Genomic DNA, 26,252 nt, shown 5'->3' on the forward strand with positions numbered 1-26,252 from the left:
CACTACGAGAACAGTGCCTGGCGGCTCCTTCCGGTCAGAGTATAATTTCAGTAAGTTGCCTCCACCTCCCTTTGGCCACGTCTAAGGGAAAGTGCTCAGAGTTCCTCATGAAGGAAAGTAACACCGTCCACCGTAACTTTCAGCACCCTGCAGCGGGGGCAGAGCCAAGGAGCCCTCGGCCCATCCCACACGCCAAGATCAGGAACTGTGTCCTTTACGGAGGGACAGCAGGAAGGGTATGAAATAAAACAGAATTGATCTTTTAAAGAAAGGAGTTCTTTGGGGCATGACAAGTGGTCATTTGAGCGTTGTTGAAAAGCGGGTGTCGTTTTTTGACCCAATACTCAAACCAACGGACTCACCTAACACACTTAGAAGAAATGCAGAGCAAATGGCCACTGTTTTTCTCTTCCTCAGTGGTACAATACCAATACATACAACATAATTCCTGATGCAGGACTTGATAGAAAAGCTTCCCCTAGTATTCAGAATTCTAAGATCCACAGGCCAGCTGGCCAACTGAAGACAAAATCTAGGAAAGCAGGGCTGAGGGTGACATGCTGGTTCTCTCTACAGAGACATTTTAGTGTGTGTTTTGTCAACCCCTGCATTCTCTACGGTCTTTTCAAAAGCCAAAGCACTGACACTACAGAGAAGGCAGGGAGCTTGCTCCAACTAAAGCCTCATTTAAATTAAAAGCAACAGAGGACATTTATCAAAGAAAGGGGAGAAAGAAGGCAGGAGAGGAAGGGAGGGAGGAAGACTAGGCAGGGAAAAGGGAAAAGAAAACCAAATCGTAGGCTAGAAACGGCATGAGATGGGAGGAAATGAAACATTAACACAGAAAAGCAAGTAAAACAAAAATGAAGACAAGAAAACAAAGGCCTTCCATCAACTGCTTCAGGGACTCTTGCACTTTTTATTGGAAAAGGACATTTTATCATCTTCTTGTTTGCTGGGCCATATTGTCCTTATTGCAACCACAACAAATGTACATTAGGGTTCTTTAAAATTTTTCATGGAAGAAAACATTTGTTTAAATCATAACTGTGTACATCCTAAGTCTACGATTGTGATGATGAGGCTGATACACTGAGTCACCCTAAATGGACAGACCACGCATTCCATGCGCAAGAGCTGGTACAGTAGCAGTGGGCTGGGATGGGGGACAGAATAGGGGTGCAGGGAGAGTCAGGCTCATTCATTCGACATACAGCAGGTGTTCATTGAGCACCAAGTAGGAGACAGAGTTGGGGTTGAACCGTGAAGACTAAGAAAGTGCCAAGGAAAGAGCTGATAAGGTCAGTGCGCCAGGTGCATAAGCAGGTCAGTGCGTCAGATGAGTGAGGTCAGCGTGTCAATGGCCAGCACGTTGGAGAGGATAGAGAGCCCTGATCACAGCAGGTCTTGTGAACCTTAGTTTCATGCCAAGGGCAATGGAAATCCATGGAAGAGTTTTAAACAGGTCAACAACACATGATTATGCTTTTTGAAAGATCACGTGTTAGGGGAAGAACCAAGAAGACTTTTGTATAATTTGGTTGTGGGATAGGAGAGAAAGGAAGAAATCAGACATAGGTAGTGTAAGCAACTTTGAGGGGGGTGGTGGTAGGCACGTGAATCAAGATTTCCATTGTGTAGCCCTGGCTGCTGTGGCTCAGTGGATTGAGCGTCAGCCTGCGAACCAAGTGTCGCTGGTTCAATTCCCAGTCAGGGCACATGACTAGGTTGCATGTCAGGTCCCCAGTTGGGGGCGCGAGTGAGAGGCAACCACACAGTGATGCTTCTCTCCCTCTCTTTCTCCTTTCCCCCCTCTCTAAAAAGAAATAAACAATCAAAACTAAATAATTTTTTTTTTTTTTAAAAACAACAAAGATTTCCATTGTGAACATATTCAGTGTGAGACACTGGTGAGACCCTGCCTGAAATGGAGCAGTCAAGTTGGCGGTCAGACGTAGGACATGGGTAGTTATAAATATCAGGGCTGAGGATTTAAATGTGGGCCTCATTCAATATGGACGGAGAGGAAAATTTAGAGCAAGAAGGCAGTGAGAGAGAAAACAGGGCCCAAAACAAGCATTACAGGCCAATATAAACTCAGTTTTGCATAGTTATCGGACCATAAGAGAATCATACTAAAAAAAATAACTAAAACAGAAATGCCTATGTGATTTTTCCATCGTGGGATTGATAAGGGAAGATAAGACTTCTGCAACATGAAGAACGTAAAGAACCACAAGCGGGGGGCTGTGGTTCAGGCACAGAAAAAAGGCTCAAAGACTCTTTTCAACAGTTCAACTCAAAATTCAGAAGGACGGGAAGAGAAGAGGGAGGAGGGGAGATGCGGCCTGAGAGCCCCTTTTAGCTGCTGCCCAACGGGGTGATTTCCCGCGTGCATTTTAAAACCATAATGAAGGCAAGCTTTCTCCAGTGGTTATCCGGGGACCTGTTAACCCTCCCACGTAACTAGTCAGGATGACAAATAAAAGCTGGGCTGCCCTCCTCTCAACCCTTCGCCCCTCTGTCCCCACTCCCCTAACTCGTGCACAAACGCTCTGCCTGGCGCGCACCCCACGCTGCCCTCATTAACACAGTCATAAAATGTTTTGCCATCATTACAGTGCTTTGAAAACAGTGACTTGGCCACACTCACCTCCCCTGGGGCCAATGAGAAGCTGAGGGCCTGAGAGGGGTCCCGTCATTATCTCTGGGAAGCAATGGTGTGGTCAAGCATCAGAGCAGAGCTGGCAGGCTTCAGGCCGTTAGATTCTACCACTTGTCTTCTTTCATATTAACACTAAAGAGTCTTAAATGGACTTTGTCGTTACTACCTCACTGGGATTAATAGCAAATGAGCTTTGCATTTCTCACTTCAGTGGTTTGGCTAAAGACCGTTTTCTTTCCTGTTAAAGGGAAAGCATACGTGCAAAATAAAAAGTCTGGCTGTAAATATTTGAGCAGTAGGTGCTGGAAACAGACTGCTGTGTTTTCCTATTAAGACTGGAGAGCCAGTTGGCACAAGCCGATAACCTAGAAAAACTGTCTAGTCTGGGAAGCCCCATGGCTGGCTCGAGCTGGGCATGAAAGGTTTGAAATATCACAGATCCCTGCTCCAGCTGGAGGTGCAAGGCTTTTACATGAACTTGGGCACTGGGAAGGCAAACACACACCCCCCCATTCCCATATCTCATTCCACAGAGGCAGGGAAGACATGGTGCAACTGCGCCAACTCTTCAGAAGGCGGATGGAGGCTAGTGCAGAACTTAGTAAGCCAGTCAGATCCCTGCGATCTGACTCAGTACTTGTGGTTTGGGAGCAAAACCTGAGAAATAAATAACCTTTTTACAACATCAAGCCAAAGGCAAAAAAAAAAAAAAAAAAACTGATGCAGGGAACAAGTCTGAATCTAGGCCGGTGGTTCTCAACCTTCCTAATGCCGCGGCCCTTTAATACAGTTCCTTATGTTGTGGTGACCCCCGACCATAACTAAAGCATAGGGATTAATCACAAAAACAATATGTAGTTATATATGTGTTTTCCGGTGGTCTTAGGTGACCCTGTGAAAGGGTCATTCGACCCCCAAAGCGGTCGCAACCCACAGGTTGAGAACCGCTGATCTAGACCAAGTCCAGGGCAGTGTGACATAACACGGACTAATGCACCCCCACTTTATAGAGAATGCAGTGTCCCCGCGTTGCACAGACGCAGAATGCTGGCATCCCAGCAGGTGAGGAGAAAAAGTGAATGAGCGCCAAGAGAAAACTGTCATACACCCAGGTGCTAACGCAACGAGGCCTCATTCGCCGGAGCAGCTGCCTGGCCACCCCAACCAGTCCAGGACCCCATTCAAGGTCTTTGCACCTCCTCTTCATAAGTCTTTTCCTGGAAGTTCCACATAAAGGCTGGATGTGGCAGGTGCTGCTTGCTTGCTTGCTTGCTTTTAAGTGTTGATGCTTAAGGCAGTAAACGGCTTTTGGGGAAACTTACTCCTACAGAATATCCCATTTCCTGGCGGGGGTTGGAGTAAGGTATGGCCAACAGCGCTCTCTGAATTGAGAGACACGATGGCACCAACGGCCAAGGCCAGATTCCGTTACCGTCGTCACTCACCTGAGCCATCAGGTGGGTTCATACTAGCCACGTGGCTGTGAACGGCACACGTTAAGTACAGCTGACCCTCGGACAACAAGGATTTGAACGGCGTAGGTCCACTTATATGTGGATATTTTTTTTCAATCAATAGAGAGCCAATCCTCTGTTTCCTGGGTTTCATATCTGCCCACAGATGGGACTGTGGGTTTGAAGGGCCAACTGTATGCCCTGTTCTGTGCCATTTTGTATAAGGGGCTAGAGCATCTGCAGATTTTGCGTCCATGCGGGTTCCTGGAACTAACCCCCCACGGATACCGAGGGACAGCTGAAGTTTTTTTTTTTGGGGGGGGGGTCAAAAGTTATACACAGATTTTCAATTGCATGAGGGGTCAGCACCCTTAACCCTTGCATTGTTCAGGGTCAACTGTAATATCATTTTTTCTGAAGAAAAAGAAATTGTAAAGATAGAGGTAAGAACCTACAGAAAAAAAATACAATCTCCTTGCTATCACCTGAATATAGATTGATTTTTTTTTTTTCCTCAACAAAGCTTGCTGTCAGACATAACAGCCCCTATAAACCACTTCCCACCTTTAGCATCTCAGCAGCACCCTCTGGCTATTTGCTCTGCAGAGAAAACTGCAAATTCAGTATCAGAACAGTGACTTCACAAATGAACCAGCCCTGGCTGCTGTGGCTCAGTGGATTGAGCGTCAGCCTGCGAGCCAAGTGTTGCTGGTTCGATTCCCAGTCAGGGCACATGACTAGGTTGCACGTCAGGTCTCCAGTTGGGGACGTGAGTGAGAGGCAACCACACATTGATGTTTCCCTCCCTTCCCCTCACTCTGAAAATAAGTAAATACAATCTAAAAAATAATAATAATAAAAGTTAACAATAGAAAAAAAATTTTTTTTTTAAATAAAGAACCAGAAAGCTTAGAGTGAGAGATCTTAGGCCGATTCTACACCTTTCCAAAGGAAATATCTATTCCCACAGTAAAGGGTTATTGGCCCAGGGTGCAATATATGTGTCTAATTTTCATTTTATTTTATTGTTTTAATTTTATTTCTCAATGACAGTTTATGTTGCATATTACGTTGTTATTAGGGAATGCAGTCAATAGCATCGTAATAACTATGTGTGGTACCAGGTTTGGTCCTAGAAATATTGGAAGGGATGTTTTAGAAAGTACATGACTATCTAATCATGATGGTGTGGGGTACACCTGAAGCTAATATTTTTTGTTTAATTTTTTTCAAGGTGTTCACCCTACCACATCCTTGCTCCATTAATATTAGACTAAATTACTCATCCTAAGTTGGTATCTATTCTTCCCACAGTCCTTTAATAATAGAATTGGGAGTTTTTTTCTGGGAACTGGGCCACCAGCTAAAGAGCACGCCTCTCCTCAGGGGGCTCAGTGACAGGACGTGTGTTGCACTTGGTCCCTTTAAGATGGGCCATGAGCCCTCTGGCCCTCCCACTGGCTCACATGTCACAGTGACAGTGACATGGAACCCGTGTGTGGAGGACGCCGAGCTGCCTTCTGGGTCCTGGACAAGCTCCCTCCAGACTGTAACCTGAGACAGAAATTAACTTGGAACCTGTCCTAGCCACTGGATTTGAGGGGTCTCTGTGACAGCAGCAGGGACTGTGCCCTAACCAACACAGGCCTGCAAAAGCTCACATACAACTCCTCCTCCGGTGCCACATCCCCCTCCTCCACCACCTGACTCCAAAGGACTCACCATATAGCTACTACTTACAAAATACTCACTCCATCACTTTCCCCGCTCCTTTCTCTTCCTTCGCTTTCTCGGGGCACAGCTGGCCATCAAGGGGCTCACCTTACACCAGACAGTGGAAGAACGGGAGGGAACAGAGCACCAGCTTAGGGAAACTATCTAATGTCTAATGCCATTCCTCTTATTATATAGGGATGTTCCAACTATGCACATTAATGGTATATTCTATAATTTGATTTAATGATTTATGTATTCTGTATATAGTGTGTGTTTCAAATTACAGAAGTAGGTAATTGTCCATAATAGCCATTTATTAATTCCAAATGAATGTCTCCTGATTAGTGACTTTACAGCAACCGCTAAAATGAGTAATCAGCCATGCGCTGCCAGGAGAGTAATAGGAGATCATTCCAGGCTCCGCCACCAGATGGTCTGAGTTTCTACCAGCCCTGTGACTCTGGGAGAGTTATTTACACTCTTCTCTCTGAAAGAGAAGTAATACTGAAACCTATTTCCCATGGTGGTTGTTATGATTAAAGGTCTTAATGTGGGCAAAGCATTAATTCAGTGAAGCACATTATTAGTAAGGACTCTGTGAATCATCACTGTCACCGTCATCCCCACCGCCATCATCATCCCCACCGTCGTCACCAGGCCTCAGTCAGCTCAGGTGGCAGTAACAGAAGACCATATGCTGGGTGGCTGAAACAACAAATATTGACTTCTCACAGTTCTGGAAGCTGCAAGTCTGACCCCAGCAGGGTCAGGTTCTTGGTGAGGACCCTCTTCCAGGTTGCCAGACAGCTGCTTTTTGGCTGCACCCTCACAAGGGGAGACGAAGCTCTGTTTCCTTCATCTCCTCATAAGGACCCAAATCACACAATGAGGGTTTCACCCTCCTGATTAATGTAATCCTAATAACCTACCAAAGGCTCCACCTCCAAATACCATGACCTTGGGGGTTATGATTCTGACATGCAAATTTGGGGGGACACAAACATTCCTTTAATAGCAATCATCATCATCCCCATTATCATCACCACCACCACCACCATCACCATCACCACCATCACCACCATCATCATCACCATCATCACCATCACCATTATCATCACCACCACTGCTATCATCACTCCCATCACCATCACCATCATCACCACCACCACCATCACCATCACCACCATCACCATCATCATCATCACCATCATCACTCCCATCACCATCACCATTATCATCACCACCATCACCATCACCATTATCATCACCACCATCACCATCACCATTATCATCACCACCACCACTATCATCACTCCCATCACCATCACCACCATCATCATCACCATCATCATCACCATCATCACCCCCATCATCACCATCACCATTATCATCACCACCACCACTATCATCACTCCCATCACCTTCACCACCATCACCATCACCACCACCACCACCATCATCACTCCCATCACCATCACCATTATCATCACCACCACCACTATCATCACTCCCATCACCATCACCATCATCATCACCATCATCATCACCATCATCACCCCCATCATCACCATCACCATTATCATCACCACCACCACTATCATCACTCCCATCACCTTCACCACCATCACCATCACCACCACCACCACCATCATCATCAACACTAACATCAACAGCAATATAAAAAACCAACACCTGTTTAGAGTGGGATATAACTGGCTCTTAGACTTGTATCGGTCTGAGGAAAAGGCTCTGGGGAAGCGTGTCCTTTGAGAAAATAGCAGTGCTGGGATGCAAGCAAGGAGGTCATTTAGAGAGTCCCCTAACTCAGCCCCTCTCGTGTTAAACTTCTGACATGGGACTTTTTTTTTCATTATTGCTATTTTTAAATATTATTGCTTGAATTTTAATATAATGTCCAAGTAAAGGTGTACCACACATTCATAATAATATAACTTTTATTATTTGCCATTTTGAATAATTCATGCCTAGGTTCTACTTTAAAAAGCAAGGCTCTAGGTTTTACTTAAAGTTATAAAATATACATGTGTATGAATAAATGAGGTATGGCTATAATTCATACAATTAAATGATATTTTTAAAACATATAACCAGCAATTAATATAAGAGACACTGGCCAGTACAATGGGCAGCACAGTGATAAAAACATATTCAAATTATAAAGTCCTTTTTTTGAAACAAAATTTACAACTAGGCCTGTGAAATCTCTTTATGTGCCTATTTCTGACAGTAAGTAAACTCCATTTTGAAAACACACACACACACACACACACACACACACACAAGAAAACCTTTTTCATTGCATATGAAAACCACATCCTAATTGGACACATTTTTCGGTGCCAAGTTCCCATTGGTAGAACATGAAAATTAATTTGCACTTTCCTTTGAAATTGTTGGCTCACACAGAATATACAATGGAAATTCTTTCTTTATTTAATCTTTTCTCAGTGTCTATTTGATGGCCTTCTCATAATCAGCTGGAACTGTATTGCTTAATCTTCCACTAGTACAGTTTCAACTCATCAAATACTAGTCAATCAATTGCTAAATTCCTGTAGGACTTATATATACAACTGCCCACCACATCCAGCCATTAATACCTAACGAATGCATCCTGATTAATGACATTACTATAAATGCCAAGATAATTCATCCTTTCTCTGCGTTGATGTGAGGGTAATGGGAGGTTATAAATGCACAGCTAATTGGGCTACGAGTGACTTTATAAACGTCAGGGAGTCAGAGCCCAGCCTTCAGATGCAATAATGTGAAAAGCTGCTGATTATCATATCTACCTTCCTGGCTGTTGCAGGCATTGTGAACACGACCTTTTGATCGCCTTTGCTCTGCGACATCTCTTTGCTCTACTTCCATTCAAAATCTCAGATTTAAGTGGCCACTGACAAGACTGTCTGGTAAACTACAAGGTCGTATGAAAGAAGTTCACTGAATTTACAAGTGTTTGGCGAGATTTCTCATCTGAGACGCAAGTGCTTCTTTAACTATGCACAACACCTTTCTTTATCAGAGCAGGTATTTCCTGGACTAAAAATAGAAGTAGCCCGGGTACTGAAATGAAGCCCCAGTGGTGCACCAGGACTGGAGAGAGAAAAATTGGGAGGCATGGAGGGGTTGACTGAGATTCAGCCTGATTGATCGGGCTATTTCTAGCTCATATTATGGGAGCAATTTCAAACTAGCACAGTCACACCCTTGGCCTCAGTCCTCAAGGTGCTCAGAGGCAGCCTTATCTATCTGCTCCACTTTCTGGAGCTTCAGAAGGGCCCCCACCCCTCAGCCCCTCTCCTGCTTGGCTCACAAAGGCCTAGAATGGGCAGTGAGTCAGGACTACCTACAGAGTTTATTTAATAAACTATTACTTAGGCTCTACCCTGACCCAGTGAATCTGGATCTCCAGAATGTGTGACCAAAGACACCGAGGGGTTCACCAGCACCCCCAGATGTCTCACAGCCAGGCAGAGAAGCTGCTGTAAGGATGACTGCTTTTTTGGTCCCCTTAAAATGCTTACACTTCAGTAGGGACCTTTACAGGAGGAATGTATTTTTCAGCTCCTTCCCTTCAATGGCTCCCCAGTGCCACCAGGACCTTAATGTGGCCCCCACAACCCGCCCACGTCTCCCTCACATCTCCATCTCTCTCGCCCTTGTTTTCTAAGCTCCAGCCTCGTGGCCTTGTTGCAGTTCTTCCAATATTATGATATTATTCCTTTTATCTAGCCACAGGGCCTTTGCACATGCAGTTCTAGCCCTCTGCCTGTTAAGGGTTTCCCCATTGCCTAGTTAATATCTCAGTCAACTCGTCTTTCTTCAAGGTAGTGACCTCTACTGCCCCCAAGATTTGCCAGATTTTTATGATCAACTACATCATAGCACAAAGCGCTTATGGCCACTGCAACATTCTATTTACTTTTGGAATTATTTCTTCATTACCTGTCACCCCACTAAACCATAAGATTTATAAGGGCAAAGATATGGTCTCGTTTTGATCATTGCTCTGTCGTCAGCACCAAGCAGGTGCCTGGCTCTCAGTAGGTGCTCAGTAAGTATTTTTTGAGATGGAAAACAAGCGGCCTGCGTGTGGCGTCAGCAAGTTTGAGGAAACAGAAGGCGGAAGGTAGCGAGGAGAAACAAGGAACCCAGGAAGGAAGCTCGCGGCAGCAAGAACAAACTCCGCTGACCCCCTGCTCTAGCGAACAGCCTCGGCGAATGCAGTCATCAAAACAGCTCTGTAACCCTGGCTGCTGTGGCTCAGTGGATTGAGCATCGGCCTTCGAACCAAGTGTCGTTGGTTCAATTCTGAGTCAGGGCACATGACTAGGTTGCCCATCAGGTTTCCAGTTGGGGGCGCGAGTGAGAGGCAACCACACAGTGATGTTTAAAAAAAAAAATTTTTTTTTTAGAAAGCTCTGTGCCCGGAGCAAAGTGGCTTCTACCCCAGCCGGGAGCTGCGCTGAACACTGAGGTCCAAACCAACGTGGGTGGCAGGCCTCATCGTAAACTACGCCCTCCTCCAGACCACAACCCACACCACCAATCCTGCTTCGCTGGCTTATCAAGAAAGAACAAATTACAGATTATCCCTGTTCCCAATCAGTTTTCTCCCATCATTAAAGTCTTTCATTCAGCGTGGCCATCCCCTCGGTGGGCTGAAAGGATTTCTTTATCTGCCCAGAACAGATGTTATTTATGCCTCATTCTTGACGAAAGTCCTGGGACCGCTATCTGATCACTGAGTCTTTCTTAATAGCCATTGTAGCAAATTAAAAATTCTGTTGGATTCCCTTACAGCTGTTCCAGTCCCAAACCCCCATCTGACATTGTTTGAACAGACTGCCTGCACTACAGAAAATCTTACAGGAATCACAGTGAGCAAGACAAAGGTCCAGAAAGAAACCAAAACCAAACAAACCTTTGTTCACAACCAAAACAAAGAAAAAATTATCAACCATTTCAAGTGACTCTCGGTCTCCCTAGCTCCCGTTGCTGGTGCTCACTGTAAGCTGCTGCCTTGGTAAAAGCGCTGGCCGCCCCCAAACAGAGGGACCTGGCTCACCGCATGAAACGCCAGCTTGAGAACCAGGCTTGTTGGCAGAAGCCAGTCACACTTCGATATTTAACAGGAAACGCGTCTCAGTAGACAACTGCCACATTAATACAAAACTAATCCGTGAATCTGATCGTTTTGTATTCATGAACGTTAGCTACGCACTCCACCCTCCGCGTAATTATAAGCATTACCTCCAACTCTAAAAACTCTGTTTCTTTCCAAACTAACCGCCTCGTCTCATCCATCTCTGCACGCTCCCTCTCCCACGCTCCACGCTGCACGCCTTCTAGTTCTCTACCTGCTGAGTCCTTTAAACCATGCGTGTCTGCAGGCACGCCTGTGCACCTCCATATGTGCACATCTATGTATGGGTGTGCTTCCGTGTGTGTGTACACGAATAAGCATCCAGGTATGTGCATGTGCAGCTGTGTGTAGGTATGGCAGATGGATGGAGGTAGGCACGTGCATCTACATATCTCACCGATGCATTCTATAAAGTAAGGTCAGATGCACAAAATCTAAAAGGAGCGAAAACCAAATGTTTCAGGGCTGTAATTTTCTTTGCAGGAGATCCGTCTGATGACATTTTCTGTGGCACTCGCTGAAACTAGATCTGTACCGGGACTTCAGCTGCATGACACTCGCCTACCACTGGTGCTTTGCTGGTGGGTATTTTTGTTGTTGCTGTTTTTGTTCTTGGCTGAGTGGCATTTCTACACTTACAAAAGAACCCCCCTCCAGTTACTTACCAATAGCCCAATATCAATTGAATAAATAAATTCAGTATTGACCGTGGGCCTACTATGAAGCAGCCACTGCACGAAGTGCTTCTGATATAATAGCACATAGTTTCCTGTCTTCATTGTACTTACAGTCCAGCAGGAGAGACGGTTTAAAAATACGTGAATTACATGCTTGTTAGAAAGTGTTACGTTGTTTGGGGAAGAGGAGAGCTGAGTAAGGGGGTGCGGGGCCCTAGGGGCCCCAGTGAGCAGAAGGGGGATGGCAGCTATGTGAGAGGGGGGTCAGGACGGACAAACTGAGAAGGGGGGCAGGAAGCGAGAACACAGAGCAGGTAAGGGAGTGAGCCGAGGTGAGGGGGCAGCCCGGAGAGGGGACGACCCCTGGGGAGTTCCGGAAATGGTCTGAGTGGTTGCAGTGAGAGGAAGAGCAGCGGGAGACGGGGTCAGAGAATGAAGGGACAGACATGCTGGGCCTCACGGGACATGTAGTCCTGGCTTCCACTCAAAGAGTGTAACGGGACAAGCCGAGGCAGGACACGCTAGGGCCCCCGAATCCAGCCCAACTGTGGGAGGCAGGGCTGTCAAAGCAGGGAGGCCAGCCTCAGGCGAGAGGCTGGCTGGGCCAGGGCAGAGCAGCGCAGGCGGAGAGATGTATTCGGGACACATTGAGGTTGGAGCCCGAAGAACTTCTTGATAAATGCCTGCGGGAAGTGTAAGAAACAAATTCAAGGGCGATGCCGAGGCTGGGCGCCCGGCTGATTGCAGGAGGAAGCTGCCTCACGAGAGCTGGGAAGGTCCCACTCAGAGCTCACGGCCACTGAGAACGACTCTGCCTCTAAGATCGCAAACCAGGACGTTCCCCTCTCCGATGTGCTTCCCCTCCTCACATCTCCTTCCTTCCTCCCGCTCCCTGCACCGGCCCGGTGCTGGCTCCCTTCCTCCTCCCAAATGCTAAACACCGCTCAACAATGGCCGCCCCCCCACCCCCCTTTTCTACCTGCACCTCCTCTCCTGACCCGGTCCTCCCCGCGGCTTCAATTCCAGCCTTCACGCAGAAGACCCCAAATCTCAATCTCCAGCCACGGCCCCCCTCCGAAATGAGGTTCTGCGTTCCCGCCTGCCTGCTGAAGGGATGTCACGTGCACATCGGAACGGAGGGCCACCACCTTGGTCAAAGACAGTCTTCTTCTCCACCTCGGTCTGTCCCTATAAGTAATACCTCCCGACCGACCTGAATTGCTGATAGCTGTCCCTTTTTCTGTCTCCTATTTCCCTCTGATCCCCTGACATACAATCGTGTCTGGAGAAGCCACCTTCCGAGAGCCCCTGGGACCTGCAGTCCTGCTTTCTGCGGCCCCTCCCAGTTGATTCTGACCCTTTGTTTTCTGCAACAAAAGCTCCTCCCTGGTTGTCATCATTGTCACAGCCTGCACCTCCTCCCCTGCTTAAAACCTGGGACCACCCCTGTTCACTAGCTAAAAACAGGCCCTTTGACACGGTACACAACCCCCCTCACAGTCTAACTACACTCTGTCCTCTTTCTAATTGTCCGTGGCTTCTTTATTGAGATCCACGGCTCCAGCCAAGGTGACCTGTTGTTTGGAAACACACCTCCCTCACTGCTTACACCACTGCTCTTACCCTGAATGTCTCTCCCTCGCAACCCTACTCTTCAGTTCAAGGCCAAGCTCAGGACGTACCTCCAACCCAAAGCCTCACCTTTGCCCTTTGTGATTATTCTTCCCGCCTGAATTCATGGAGCCCTTAAATTGACTGTATAATTCATCTGATACCTAATATACACGCCTTCCGCTTCTCACTTACCACTTCATATGACACGTCATGTCTAATAAGAGAAACTGTTACTTATTATAGGGATATGCACAATCTTCCTCTTACTGCAGCTTCTGAGGGGAGGGACTCTTGCTTTCTGGGGCAGTTCCCGGGCAAGTTCTTTGTAGCGGAGAACCCAGGCGAGGGACAAGACAGAGAGAAAAAGGAAAAGCAAACAATAGAGGGGCTACCCTGAGATACCACATAAAGGGCCAAAAAGAGCAGGAATAAAAGGAAGGAAATGCCTCAAAGGATGGGCATTGGGCTGAGATTTGGAGGAGGAGAGATGATAGTGGGAGAGAGAATTTCACAAAGCAAGTGTAAACACACGGAGACTCTTCACAGGGTAGCGAGGAGGAGATAAGATTGCCGTGATGTTTGCCGCACAACAGAAATGCATTTTTCCCACTCCTATTTATGTTCCCTCAAAAGGATGAATCAAGATTTCCAGCCCTGGCTGGTGTGGATTGAGTGCCGGCCTGTGAACCAAAGGGTCGCTGGTTCAATTCCCAGTCAGGGCACATGTCTGGGTTGCAGGCCAGGTCCCCGGTTGGGAGCAAGTCAGAGGCAACCACACACTGATGTTTCTCGTCCTCTCTTTATCCCTCCCTTCCCCTCTCTCTAAAAATAAATAACTAAAATCTTTTTTTTTTTTTTAAGATTTCAAGTGTTCTAATTCCCTTTTTGGCTACTGGACTATGTTTATTTGAATGGAACTTCATGAACAAGACTGAGTCACGGGACAACAAGATTTATCTGGATTACAAAATGAGTATGCCTCACCTCCCCAGAAAGTGAAAATCTCTCAAAGCCAGGACTTGGAACCTTTCATTTCTTCATGTCCCTAGCACTGAGCACAGTGTCCTACACATAGTCATTAATCAAAAACGTTTATTGATGATAAACAGGGATGTGGATAGAGGAGCAGATGATGGAGAGCTTGTTTTGTTTTAACATGGTAGCATTCCAGTGGTTGTCATCTGTCATCAGTGATGCAGCCAAACAGTATTTGTCAGTGTATTTATTTAAGGAGATTTTCCATTTGTCTACCAAGCAAATATAACTTTTGTAGGTCAAACTCACAACCACAGCATTAAAACAAGATATCCAGAAGAACACCGCTTGTTAAGGATGCAGGTGAATACCAAAAATACCATGGTGTTCAAAACCCAAATGTCAGAGACAGCATTAGAGAGAAGGCAAGGGAGTCTTTCTGAAATGCAATCCTAATTAATTATATCCTTCACCAAAACACGACAGTGTCCTCGTGCTGACGTGCCCTCCCTCGGTCCAGGTACTTGCTGCTCTAAGTTTTATACCCAAGATCTTTGTGGAAAACAATTACAACGACCAGGATTTTGTGTCAAAAGCAAATCATCATCACTAAAGCCTCCTTGACAGGTTTTTCAAAACATTTGTCCATTCTGAAAAATTCTTTGCCCCGTTCTCATGAAATAAATCTGACCTCATAAAAAGTCTCTGATCAATAGAAATTAAAGTGGGGATGCAAAAGAAGCCAAAAGAAGGGGGTGCACTCTTCTGAAACATGGATGTCCTCTGCAGGACATTACATGGGAGACACATCACTGGAGCTTGACCACTGTGACAGGGACTGTGAGGGCAGCAGCCACTTGTCCAGACCCCGCCTTCCCTAGCCATTTCACAATTGTGCTCATGTGCCAAAGGCAATGATATAAGAAACCATGACATTTGCCATCACTCTGAGGACTACATGCCATACTGTGATGGAATCACTCTGAATACCTTCTGTTTAGAGGGACTTGAACTGTCCTGTTTCTGGAGACTGTTAATGACCACTGTGTTTATTAAGGAGTTCCCTAAAAGTGTCAGGTTGTTAAGGGACTTGCTAAGAGGTGTGTGGAAATTTCCAGATGAATCTGGTTAACAGCCCCTGGCCTGAAGCTGATGGAAGGCGAACAATGTGCAATTTCAAAGATAAACTGGTTGGCACAAATAAAAACTGGAGAAAAGTTAAGAACAATTGGATAATCTGTATTAAAATTGTCATTAAAATATACAAACCTTTTGATTTAGCAACTTTCACATTTGGGAATTTAACCCAAATAAATCATCAGAAAAGATACAAAGATGAGGTTATAATAACATTTGAAATTCTGTCTAAAGAAGCCAAAGACAGGAAGAACCCTATTGTTTAAATAGCTTACTGATTACATGTAGGACGTTGATTCAATGAGACGGAGGAGGGTACTATAGGCTTGTATTTATTAATGCAAAAGAATGTCAGTGAGACAGTAAATGACAAAGCAAATGCATGCATTCTTCTTTCAAAAGTGTAACTATTATTTGTATTTGTATTATCTACTGTCAAAGAGCATCTTTTATTATTAAAAAGTGAGTAAAGTTCAAAATTACCTTCTAACGAGAGAAAATCATAGTTTCAGGGCATTATAAATGTAGCCCCAGGAATCAATCAACTTCCCTCTCCCCTCCTCCTCTTCCTCTTTCTCCTTCCTCCTCTGCTCCCTCTCTTCCCTTCCTTTCCCCCCACCCTTAGGAAGAAGAAAGAGATGAGATACTATTGAGGAGCAGAAATTTGGCTGTAAAAAAAGCAAATAAAGAAATTACTTTCTTAGTTGAAATCTGGACTGACAGAAGCTAAGAAAAGCTTTTGACAGTAAACCTGGCAACCCCCTGAGAAGGTTTGTCTCCAAGTTAAAAAAAGCAGGAAAAGTTTCAAAGAAATATTTCAATCAAATTCTGGGACTAAAACAGGTTAAAATTCACTAGTCGTCGTCGGCAGCCGTCCGTCTCGAGAGACGATGATGTAGCTTCTTAAGAGTCTATCTGCACCGCCGAGAATGGCTGTGCAGTCCGACTCGGGAGTGACACGGTATCTGTCTCCTCCCGTGTTGAATCGACATCTTGCGATGACGCTGGAGTGTCCTCTCCAGTGAAGCTGAAGCTACAGAGCCTGGGCGGGGTGATATGGAGGGTCTGCTGTTGCCCATGCAGCAGACCCCCCCCCCCTCTTCGCAGCTGAAGGGTCCAAGGGAAAGACGGAGTCAATACAGCTTGGTTTCAGGTGCGCCGCAGGAGTTGCCGGTGTTGACTACAACGTCAAACCGCCTTAGGGACTCCGGCTCCGGATTTTCTGTCGGGGTTTACTCCCTTAGCCTTTCCCTGAAGAGGTATGCCGCAAGGCAGCGGAGGTTTTTTGGAGTCAGAGTTTCCTTCTCTGATGTGCCCTGACTGGAGGATCGAACCAGCGACACTTAGCTCGCAGGCCGACGCTCAATCCACTGAGCCAAACCAGCCAGGGTTAAAATTCACTAGTATCAATTAAATAATAAGGTATTTCTTTCCAAGAAATTCTTTTAAATATAAAAATAATTTTTCTTATTATTTAATTTTTCCACATCGATCTATACATAAAATGCGGTATCTTTATTTTTATTTTTTTTTAAATAAAGGGCTGAGGGAGAGAAAGAGAAAATGAGGCAGAATGAGGAGGAAGGCAGGAGAATTTATGATTATAAATTCATACCTTGACTTTGCCTCTCAAAACTGAGCAAATTCCACCCCCTCATGCATCAGGCACAGATTTTGTTCTCTGAAGTTCTGAACCTGGCGCTCACGTCCACAGAAGGACCGCACTAATGTGCGCACGTGGACGCAGAGTGGTTTGACTCTGTACAGTTGTCCTTCACTTCTAAAGGACTGACCAAGGCATACTGTTGATTAGTTCCTAGAATTTGCACAAATTACAGGGTGTGAAAGAATGACCTAAGGAGCTTGAAAAAGCCTCTGCTGGGGATCGGTCAGGTCTGTGGTAGAACAGCAATCCGTCTTTCTATGAAGCCTGATGCCAAGGACTATCTTGAAGGGCAGGAGGAGAAATGTTCCATTCATCTTTGCTCACCTGCCCCAATTTCATCTCAGCCTGAGCACCCAACACTCAGTGGGACCCAGGGAAGCTTCCACTGACAACTGTAAGGACCGCGTGTGTCCATACAAGGAGCGTGTCGTTCTTATCAATGCTTAATTTATCACCACCATTAAAAGGAACCAATAAATAAACGATGCTGACCATGGCAATATTTAGGAAAACAGGAGCCAGGCATTGAAGTTCAAGGCCAACTAATTTTAAAATCTGAATATACATTACCAATAATAATAAGATCAAAAAGAATAATCCTGCGTGTTAATAGTATAGAAATGTGGTGTCAATTTAAGTAAAATTTAATTTAATTGGAATCTTCCAACTAGGCAAACGTGAACTATAAGAATGTTATCTAAACTATGCTGTTCAAGGTAGCCTTAAACTTCCTCTGCTTTTGTTCTCTTCCAACGATTACTCTTTATTTGAACACTGCCAAGTTTTTGTTTCCTCTTTCGCAGGAGGTTCAATATACCATATTCAACTGTGGTTTTAAGACAACCAGCAAAAGGTGAAATATTTGCATTTTCTTTGTGAAAGCTTAAGTTTTTAGCAAAGAAGATATTAATGTTTCTCAAGCTGGTAGACGTTCCAGACTTCCTTTGATTACTTTACCCTTGGCCCCAGAGTAAGACATTTTAAAGGACAAAATGCAAAATACAGCATTCCCAAAAGAATGAGCAAAAGTTTCTTTTTCTTTTCTTTTTTATTTTTTTGCATTTGATCCTCTAAAATACTTTTAATGTAATGAAAGGGGAGAAAGTTTAAATGTCACAGAGGTGGGTTATGAAAATCTACAAAGAATTCTACAGATTGACATTTGCAGCTGGGAATGTTCTTCATCCTATACTGAGCAGAGTAACTGCTACACATGAGCAAAATTTAATCGCTCAGGGAAATGCCATGTGGCCACTGTGGTACGAGGAACTGTGACATGACCCCTTCTCTAGAATTTTACAGTCTAATTAAAGATGTAAAATCAGTATACTAAAAAAAAACAGGAGACTAGGGAACCTTCAGATGCTAAGTTGTGTAATGCTGGAGATTATCAGAGGAAAAAGTGTGACTTACACAGTTGGGGAAGCAAAGGTTTTATGAAAGAGTTGGAAGAAGAGGAAGAAATCAGAGCTGGGAAAGTGATGCTAGCTGTACAGAGAAAAGAACAAGAGGAAACATCTAGAGAGGTTGACATGCAGCTCCGCTCAGGGCTGGCATCCGTGTGGAAAAGCTGGGCATGGTCCAAGACAGACGTACTGCAGTGTCGTGAAGACAGGGTCCAGACCAAAAGGATTGGGGCCTACCATGGGCATAGCAGCCAGACAGGGTGGCAGCTGAGAAGGGGATACATGATGCTTGTAGGAAATTAGATTTCACTCCAGGAAGCCTGAAAAGTCTGTTCCTGCGAGCTCACAGATAAAAATGCCAGCCCAATGGAGAGCTAAGGGGCCAGAGACCTCAGAGGCTCCAATTTAAGATGGTTGGTAAGGTATATACTTGATCCACCTCCACCAATAAGAGCTAATCAAATATTGCAGGCTTGTCTGAGAACGACCTGAAGATTGAAGGCTTCATGCGGTTACACAGGGTCTAACACTATGAGAACTATGAGAATAAAGGGGGTGATTTTAGAAAACAGCCTGGCAGCATATGGGAAGATGGGTTGGGGCATTGCAAAGAATCATCCCTGCTTTACTAGGTCAGAGCTAGGATGCAAATACCCATTCCTATACTAACAGACCTAAAAAACAATATCAAAATCAATCACGATATTATCAAGGTATAGCAAAGAATGTTCTGAAAAATTAGGTACCCCAATCAATATCTTACTTTCGTATAACCTAACTTATTCCATAAGATCTGAGGGGCTTACAGAAAATATATACCATTAGAGAGTGAAATACAAATTAAAACAGACGTCAGAGCCAGGAAAAATACAACTGCAGACCTGTGTAGGAGAGAGGTTAATAGGCCATCAAATCTTTACAGCTGCAAGAGCAGAATTACCAGTTTCATTCTCCACCTCCTGGTGGCCTTCTCCATGAGCCAGAGGAAAACGCAGGTTGAGCATCTATCACTCCACATGGGGATCCTTCCTTCTGACACGTCCTGGTCCGTGCCTGGCCCTTGTCCTTCCCACCCCTTCGCTGCCACCCTTAGTCTCCCACCGGAAGCCAGATCCTGGCTACTCTGCTTGGTGCTCCCGGCCAGGGAACACTCATGAGGCAGGGCAGTGCCTGGCCTATTTCTCTTCTGGTTCCTTCTAATTTCTGAGTGAGAAATTAAGGAATTCATCACGAAATGGCTGAGATAAAGTAAGACCTATCTAGGGATCTGATGCTGAAGTCACTACAATAGGCACCTGCAAAATAATAATAATAATAATGTTGGCCGTTAGTCATGGCTTCCGTGAACTCTCCAGCCAAACTATGATGTTAAAAAATCTCCCATCCTACCGTTTTAATGGAACTTTTCCCCTATGAAGACTGCTCCCCAACCCCAACCCCAACCCCTACCCCAACGAGTGTAGTCCTCTGTGGAGCACTTTCCCCCAAAGGCTCTCTTTGTCAAATTTAGAAGATGAGACACCCCAACTGTGGCTAAATTATTGTACTCTTGAAACTTACATTTTAAAGGACACGGCTTTTAGGAATAGTTTCCTCAGATGGGAAAAAAAGGGATGGAGTTCACAATTAAGAAAAGAGAGCTATATTAGAGGATCCCAGAGGATTAGTTGAAAAGTCATATCAAAAACTAGACGGTCTGTCTGTCTGTTGAGGATAAGAGAGCCATGACATAAAATTCACACCTTGTTCATATCCAACATTGAAGGCAGCTGGAGGAGTAGTGAATCGCTTTTCAAAGTCTTAGGCGTTAAGACCTGGGTTCTGGGAAGCCAGACCTGGTTTTACCAAGCCCCCACAGTAATGGGGGGTGTCAGGGACTGCCTAACCCCCAATAAATCTGCTGCCCCTGGCCCCACTGACTGCTTATGTCCTTCAAGGGTGTCTGTAAGGCTGAGGCCTTCCAAAAGCTCGCCATTCTAAACAAAAGCCATCCAAAAGCCTGTCCCGAGGCATTTCGCCTTCCTTCCTGCCCACCCACCCCCTCTCCCCGCCCCTAGCTGCCCTAGACTCAGGTAATCACCAGGAGATGGCAACCGTCCAACCACCAACCTGCTGGCTGTACAAGAGGGCAACTTGGCCCACCCTGTACTGCTTCTGGATTCCAACTCTCGGAACTTCTTAAAAAGTCACTCCACCTTGACCCTGGCTGCTGGCGTCTGACTCCAAGACCCCAGCCCGCCATGTCACATAGGCAGTAAACCATCTTGTTCAACATTTGGCTGCTGGCCTTCTCCACCTCCACCGACCCCCGAAACCTAACACACAGGAACCGTGAAATGACCTTTGACACCACGACTGCCGCAAAACCAGGGGCTACCTGAGCCCCAAAAAGGAACTTCTGCCTTAAAATAACAGCATCTGCTGATTGTGTGTTGAAAATTACATTTCTTCCTTTCTTTCTTTCTTTCTTTCTTTTTTTAAAGTGGCAGTATGAACAGTTAGACCATCAAAACCTGCATCTCCAAGGAAGCCCCACGATGCCAGCGGGCATAAAGGCATGGTGAGTCCATACAGATCTACATTCCTGGGGCCATGAAGGTCCATTGTACCACTCAGTCTTATCACCTCCGGGCAGAGAAAAGCCTTAACCTTCACTGCACCTGCTAAAGCACCATGCTATTCCTCCTTATTTCTCAAGATAAAAAAATAAAGAGAATGCACTGCTTTAGAAATTATTTTACGGAGCAAGGATCTTTTTACACTGGAAACTTAGAATCAAGGAAACTTGAAGCGCTCAGCAGCTCCCAGGAGGTATAAAAGGATCATGACTGAGGACGTTTCTAATCCAATTAAGACATCAGAGACAAAGACCTGGAAGTCACTGGTTTCCAGAGTTCTGTAGCTAATTTAGTAGCTACAGTCCTAAAGAAGTGACCTCAGCTCCTACGAGGAGCTGCATATGAGCTGCAGGTTCCACCCTTCATTCTTTGGATCTAAGATATTAAGAGGAGCTTTTTAGTAGGTCAAAAATGAAACACTACTGATCTGGATGAAACATAAAAATGCACTCACATTTATGATATAAATTAGATATAAAATGTACTAAAAACTAAGAAAAAATGTTACAAGTGTCATGAGAATCACTGAAAAATTAGTGGGTTATGAGTAAAAGAATAGAATGAGGGCAGGGGAGCAGGCAGCTCGGAGCAGCTAGAGCACTGTGAAAAATGAATGGAGGGCCCTGGCTGCTGTGGCTCAGTGGATTGAGCATCGGCCTGCGAGCCAAGTGTCACTGGTTCAATTCCCAGTCAGGGCACATGACCAGGTTGCACATCAGGTCCCCAGGTGCGAGTGACAGGCAACCACACAGTGATGTTTCTCTCCCTCTCTTTCTCCTTTCCCCTCTCTCTAAAAATAAACAAACAAAACTAAATAAATAAATAAATAAATTTTTTAAATGAATGGAGAAGGGAACAAGGTGGATTCCAACGGAAATCATTTCAAAGACGTGGAAAGAGATAAAATATCAAACTGAGGCAGCAACAAGTACGGACCATAAAGAGGAAAGCGTGAAGGAAAGTGGGTTCTCTGAACAAGGCGGTAGATGGGAAGTGTGGGAAAAGCAGCTGTGCCCCCACATGGGTGTCCTGATCAAAGGAAGGACAAGCCATGAGAATGGTCCCGGGTCATCTGCGTGTTTGTAAAAATGTATAAGGAGATTTGAGAGGCCATGTAGAGCATACTTTTGGCTGGCCGCTGATGCCCTAAGCCACCCCAAATGCAGAGAGTCTACTGAGGTCTAGGAGAAGAATAGGTTTGGGGGTTGGAGGCATAGGAAGGATGAGGGGGGGTGGGGTGAGGGTCCATGTTGGGAGGGGACAGGCACTGGGTGACAGAGCAGAGGTCCACCACATAGATGTCAGGGGAAATATGCCTAAGGGTAGGTGACGAGAGGAAATAGAACCTAGAGGACTGCAGTGGGGCTTCCACGCTAAGGGGATGGTGACCTCCAACAGCTTTCGAACACAGAGGCCACACACCAGAGGGCTCACCTGTCCCTCGCCCCTAAGACCATCCATGACAGCAATGTTTCCAAGCGACCCCAGGTTTAGAAAGTACAAAATAAAATTACTAAGATAGGCAAGACGCAACTGTGCTTCATGGAAAGGCAACGGAAACAATGACTCTTTCCGATTTGAAAACATAAACTACTGGGTCACTGAGTCACTGGGGGGAGCTCATGGGCACCCCGATGCCTCCCAGGGAGCAGACAATGCTAAACAAAGGTTACTTTAGTTATTTACCCCAAAACCCTGCATAAAGCAAATAACATATTTGGAAGAGGCAGATCTAGGACAAAGAGGAGGGCTAATTAGGGAGAGGGCAGAAGACTTGGACGTCATGACCACAGCAGAGCAGAGAAGAGGCCGGAGGAGGCACAGGACACAGAGCTCGGGGCTTCATAAAATGTCCCCTCGCCTCTTTCTTTCTATGAAACGACACACATGGTCATAAGGCGGCGGCCATGAAGGCACACTTAAAAAATTAAGTGGAGTGGCACTGAAATAGGTCACACATGAGAATCTCACCGCCATCTGGAATGTGTAGACGTTTAGCTTAGGCTCTCGGCGACAGCCTGTGAGAAGAAATGCTTGTGTGAAGCTGGTGGCAGCGACCGAGTTTGTCCCCCAGAGACACAGAGAGGACTCCTCTACGCCGCCGCACAGACATATTCAAATACTTTGGTCTTCAGGTATGTGCAGGGACTCTCCTGACAGTAAAGGGGAGCAGAGACAGTGGATTCCTGAAAGCAAATTCGCATTTATTCCCAGAACGGAGCAGTCGTGAGGGAACAGCAGCACAGCGCGGGGCCCCTCCCTGCAGCGCAGTGGCTCTCTCCCGCCTCCCTGAGCATTGCTCTGTCCCCCCCATCCGATGACAGCCGCTGTCCTCTTCAAAACAGGCTTTTGGTTCTTCACTAAAATGTATTCATGTCTACAGAGCCCCTGCCTTGCAAACATGAATTATTTTAAGAAGCTGCCTTAAAAAAAAAAAAAAAATTCAACAGAAAGAGCATTATACACATGCCAACGCAGTAAGCATAAGGTTTCCACAATGATTACAGATAAATCTTGTTGTAGACAAAAAGCTTTGGCACGGAGAAGTCGCCGTCACTGTGTAGGTGTGGGCCAGTTTCTCGTTGTGAGAAACGTGGCCCGTCTCCCTGAAGCTCGGACAGCCCGTTGGCTGCCTTCAGAGGGAATAAACTGAACGACTGTGAGCCTCCTCACAAAGCCACATCCAGCGCTCCGAAAGCCCTACTTAGCGCATTTTAGAAGACACCAGACCCCAGATTTTCAAAGTGGAAAACGATGGTTTAGAGAAGTAAAGGGTGTTACTCAAAATCACGGTCTCCTCGCCATAGCCTGGAGTGTCATGTTTGAGAATTTAGGGCAATTTAGTTACTGATATATCATACATGTCAACATACCAAGTACTTAAAATTATTCTTCTAAGGAAAATACATGACAAAGATAAATTTACCCCCTGAAATTGTTTGTTAGCAAATTAACTCAATGCCCCAAGTTGCCCAGCACTCTTGGAGAAAGCAGACGGAAGAGCCAAAAATTAGAAAATGGACATTCAGAGCATTAAGCGTCAAAGGTCCCAACCTGTGACACTTTGCCAGGGCTGGGAGATCGTCTCAGGAATCCAGAGGCCACGCTCTTTCCACTTTGAGCCACCCTGGAAATAACGCCTTAGACAACACTTCTGATCGTAAGCAGAACCTTCCCTGAGAAGGAGGAAGTAGCGTTGATGGCTAGCATTCAGATTATCCTGGCAAAATTCCTCATACACGCTCTCTATCCACCAGACTGACACGCAGTGTTGGGGGGTTTCCATGACTCACCGATGAAGTGATTGGGCCCCGAGGCGAGCATCTCCTCGGGGAGGACGAGGCCCCCGGGCGCCTGGAGGAGGGTCACGCTCCGGCCGTCGATGAGGGAACACTGCTGGAATCCCGTGGCGGTGACCTTCCACAGCAGAATCAGCGAAGCGGCGGCCTCTTGCCGAATTCTGAAAGCAGGAACAGTGTCAGTGGGACGTCCCATCCAGAAGAAGTGGTCTGGGAACCAGCCCGTCACATTGAAAACGCACATAAAGACACACGCATCCACGAAGGTACTGGGGGACAGAGGAAACGACCTTGTGACCGAGCATCCGCTCTGCGCCCATGCACGGCCATCACTTCCCACACTGGTTGGAACTGTCTGGGGAACACTTTTAATCACTAATAAAGAGGTATGTTGAGTTCTTTTAGAGACAACTCCTTCCGTCTCTGCACAATATCAAGGACACTGCTTGAATGAATTACGAATGGGGAATGCATCCCAAAACGGCCACCGAGGTGTGTGAGGATCTACGCAAAAGTGTGTCACCTCCCGTGCTCGGGTCTCCCCTGGCTTTTTCTTGTTTTCAGGATAAAATCCAAAGAACGAGATGCCCTAGGAGACAAATCGGCCCCCATTTCCCTCCCAGACTCAAATCTGGCACCTGCATCCTTGTAACGCGGTCCTCAGGCAACAGGATTACTGTCTCTTCCCCACGCAGGTCTGGCCCACCTCCCAGCCCCTGCCTCCTCCTCCACCTGGAAGGCCTGTCCTCCTCAAGGCTCGGCCTCCACGTCAATCACCTCTTCTCCCCGCCCCCTCCCCTGTGCTCCTGGAGAACCCCATCTCTACCTGGGGGAGCTCCTGGCTCGCAGCAGGATGTAAAGGGCTGCGAAGTGTCTGAATTCATGAATAACTCAAAGAGTAAGGGGTGAGTAACCCTCACAAGTCAGTTCAGGGCGCCCAGAGATCATTCCGCCCTCCCGTCTTACTCGGCCTGGGTCGGACTCGGCCATTTCTGCCCAGCTCCGCAGCCTAAGAGCCTCTGGGAGAAGTTCAGATTTGAAGATGAGAATTATTCAAAAAGGCTTATGAAAGTAAGATAACATGACCCAGACCAGCCATGTTCAACTGGTGTGCCACAGGAATTTTTAAACATGTAATAGCTGACCGTTCAGTCAGGGGCACTGGCCTCTTTTCCCTTAGATTGTCACTTTTTTAAAAAATGACAACAGCCAGCAGAGCAATAGGCATCCAGGGTCAATGAATCAAAATTATACCTATTTTCTTTTTGGTCAGATCGGCAAAAAATATATATTTTTGGTGTGCCATAGAATTTTAGTAGTTAATGTGTGCCTTGAGACATAAAAAGGCTGAAAGTCTCTGACCCAGACAAGAAAGAGCTGGGAGATGGTTTTCTAAACAAGGGCAACGCACTCCCTAAAACCAGCTCCGACGTGAGGGTTTCAGCTGTGGTGCGAGCAGCGAAACTTAGGACTGGGGTCCCCCTGCTGGTGGAACTCAAAGCTGCCTCCGACCCCACGCTTTCTCGCCCCGGGGAATTCTTCCTTGTGCCCCGAGTTCACCCTCCGTCCTGGCTCCCCCCCCACCCCGCCTGCCCCCAGCAGAGTGAGTCCAGGCTTAGGAGGAGGGACGTTAATGTAGAGAAGGCAAGGTGGTAACTGGAGGAGGTCTGTAACGCCCGCCGCTCCCTTAAAAGGGTTTTTGAGTGACATTGGCCACATTAACCAAGGCCATGGGTCCCTCTTTCTTCTAAAGGTCCCAGAGACCAGACAGAAATGACGACTGGTTGCATGGGGCGGGGGGGGGGGGGGGGGGGGGGGGTAGAGAGGGGGTTGTAGTTAATAGCAACAGAGA

At 46.1% G+C, this 26,252-nt stretch overlaps 1 protein-coding gene across 1 annotated transcript in view; it reads right to left on the reverse strand.

Annotated features, from left to right (window-relative positions):
• Positions 1-26,252, reverse strand: part of DNER (delta/notch like EGF repeat containing) — a 254,998-nt gene that overhangs the window by 130,788 nt on the left and 97,958 nt on the right. The window contains exon 4 of the mRNA XM_090269254.1: positions 24,395-24,561. Within this exon, the coding sequence (XP_090125380.1) occupies positions 24,395-24,561 (167 nt within the window). The remainder of the gene's footprint in view (positions 1-24,394; positions 24,562-26,252) is intronic.

This window comes from Furipterus horrens, unplaced genomic scaffold (genome assembly GCF_987537825.1).
Source record: "Furipterus horrens unplaced genomic scaffold, mFurHor1.1.pri manual_scaffold_1, whole genome shotgun sequence".
Classification (NCBI taxonomy): Eukaryota; Metazoa; Chordata; class Mammalia; order Chiroptera; family Furipteridae; genus Furipterus; species Furipterus horrens.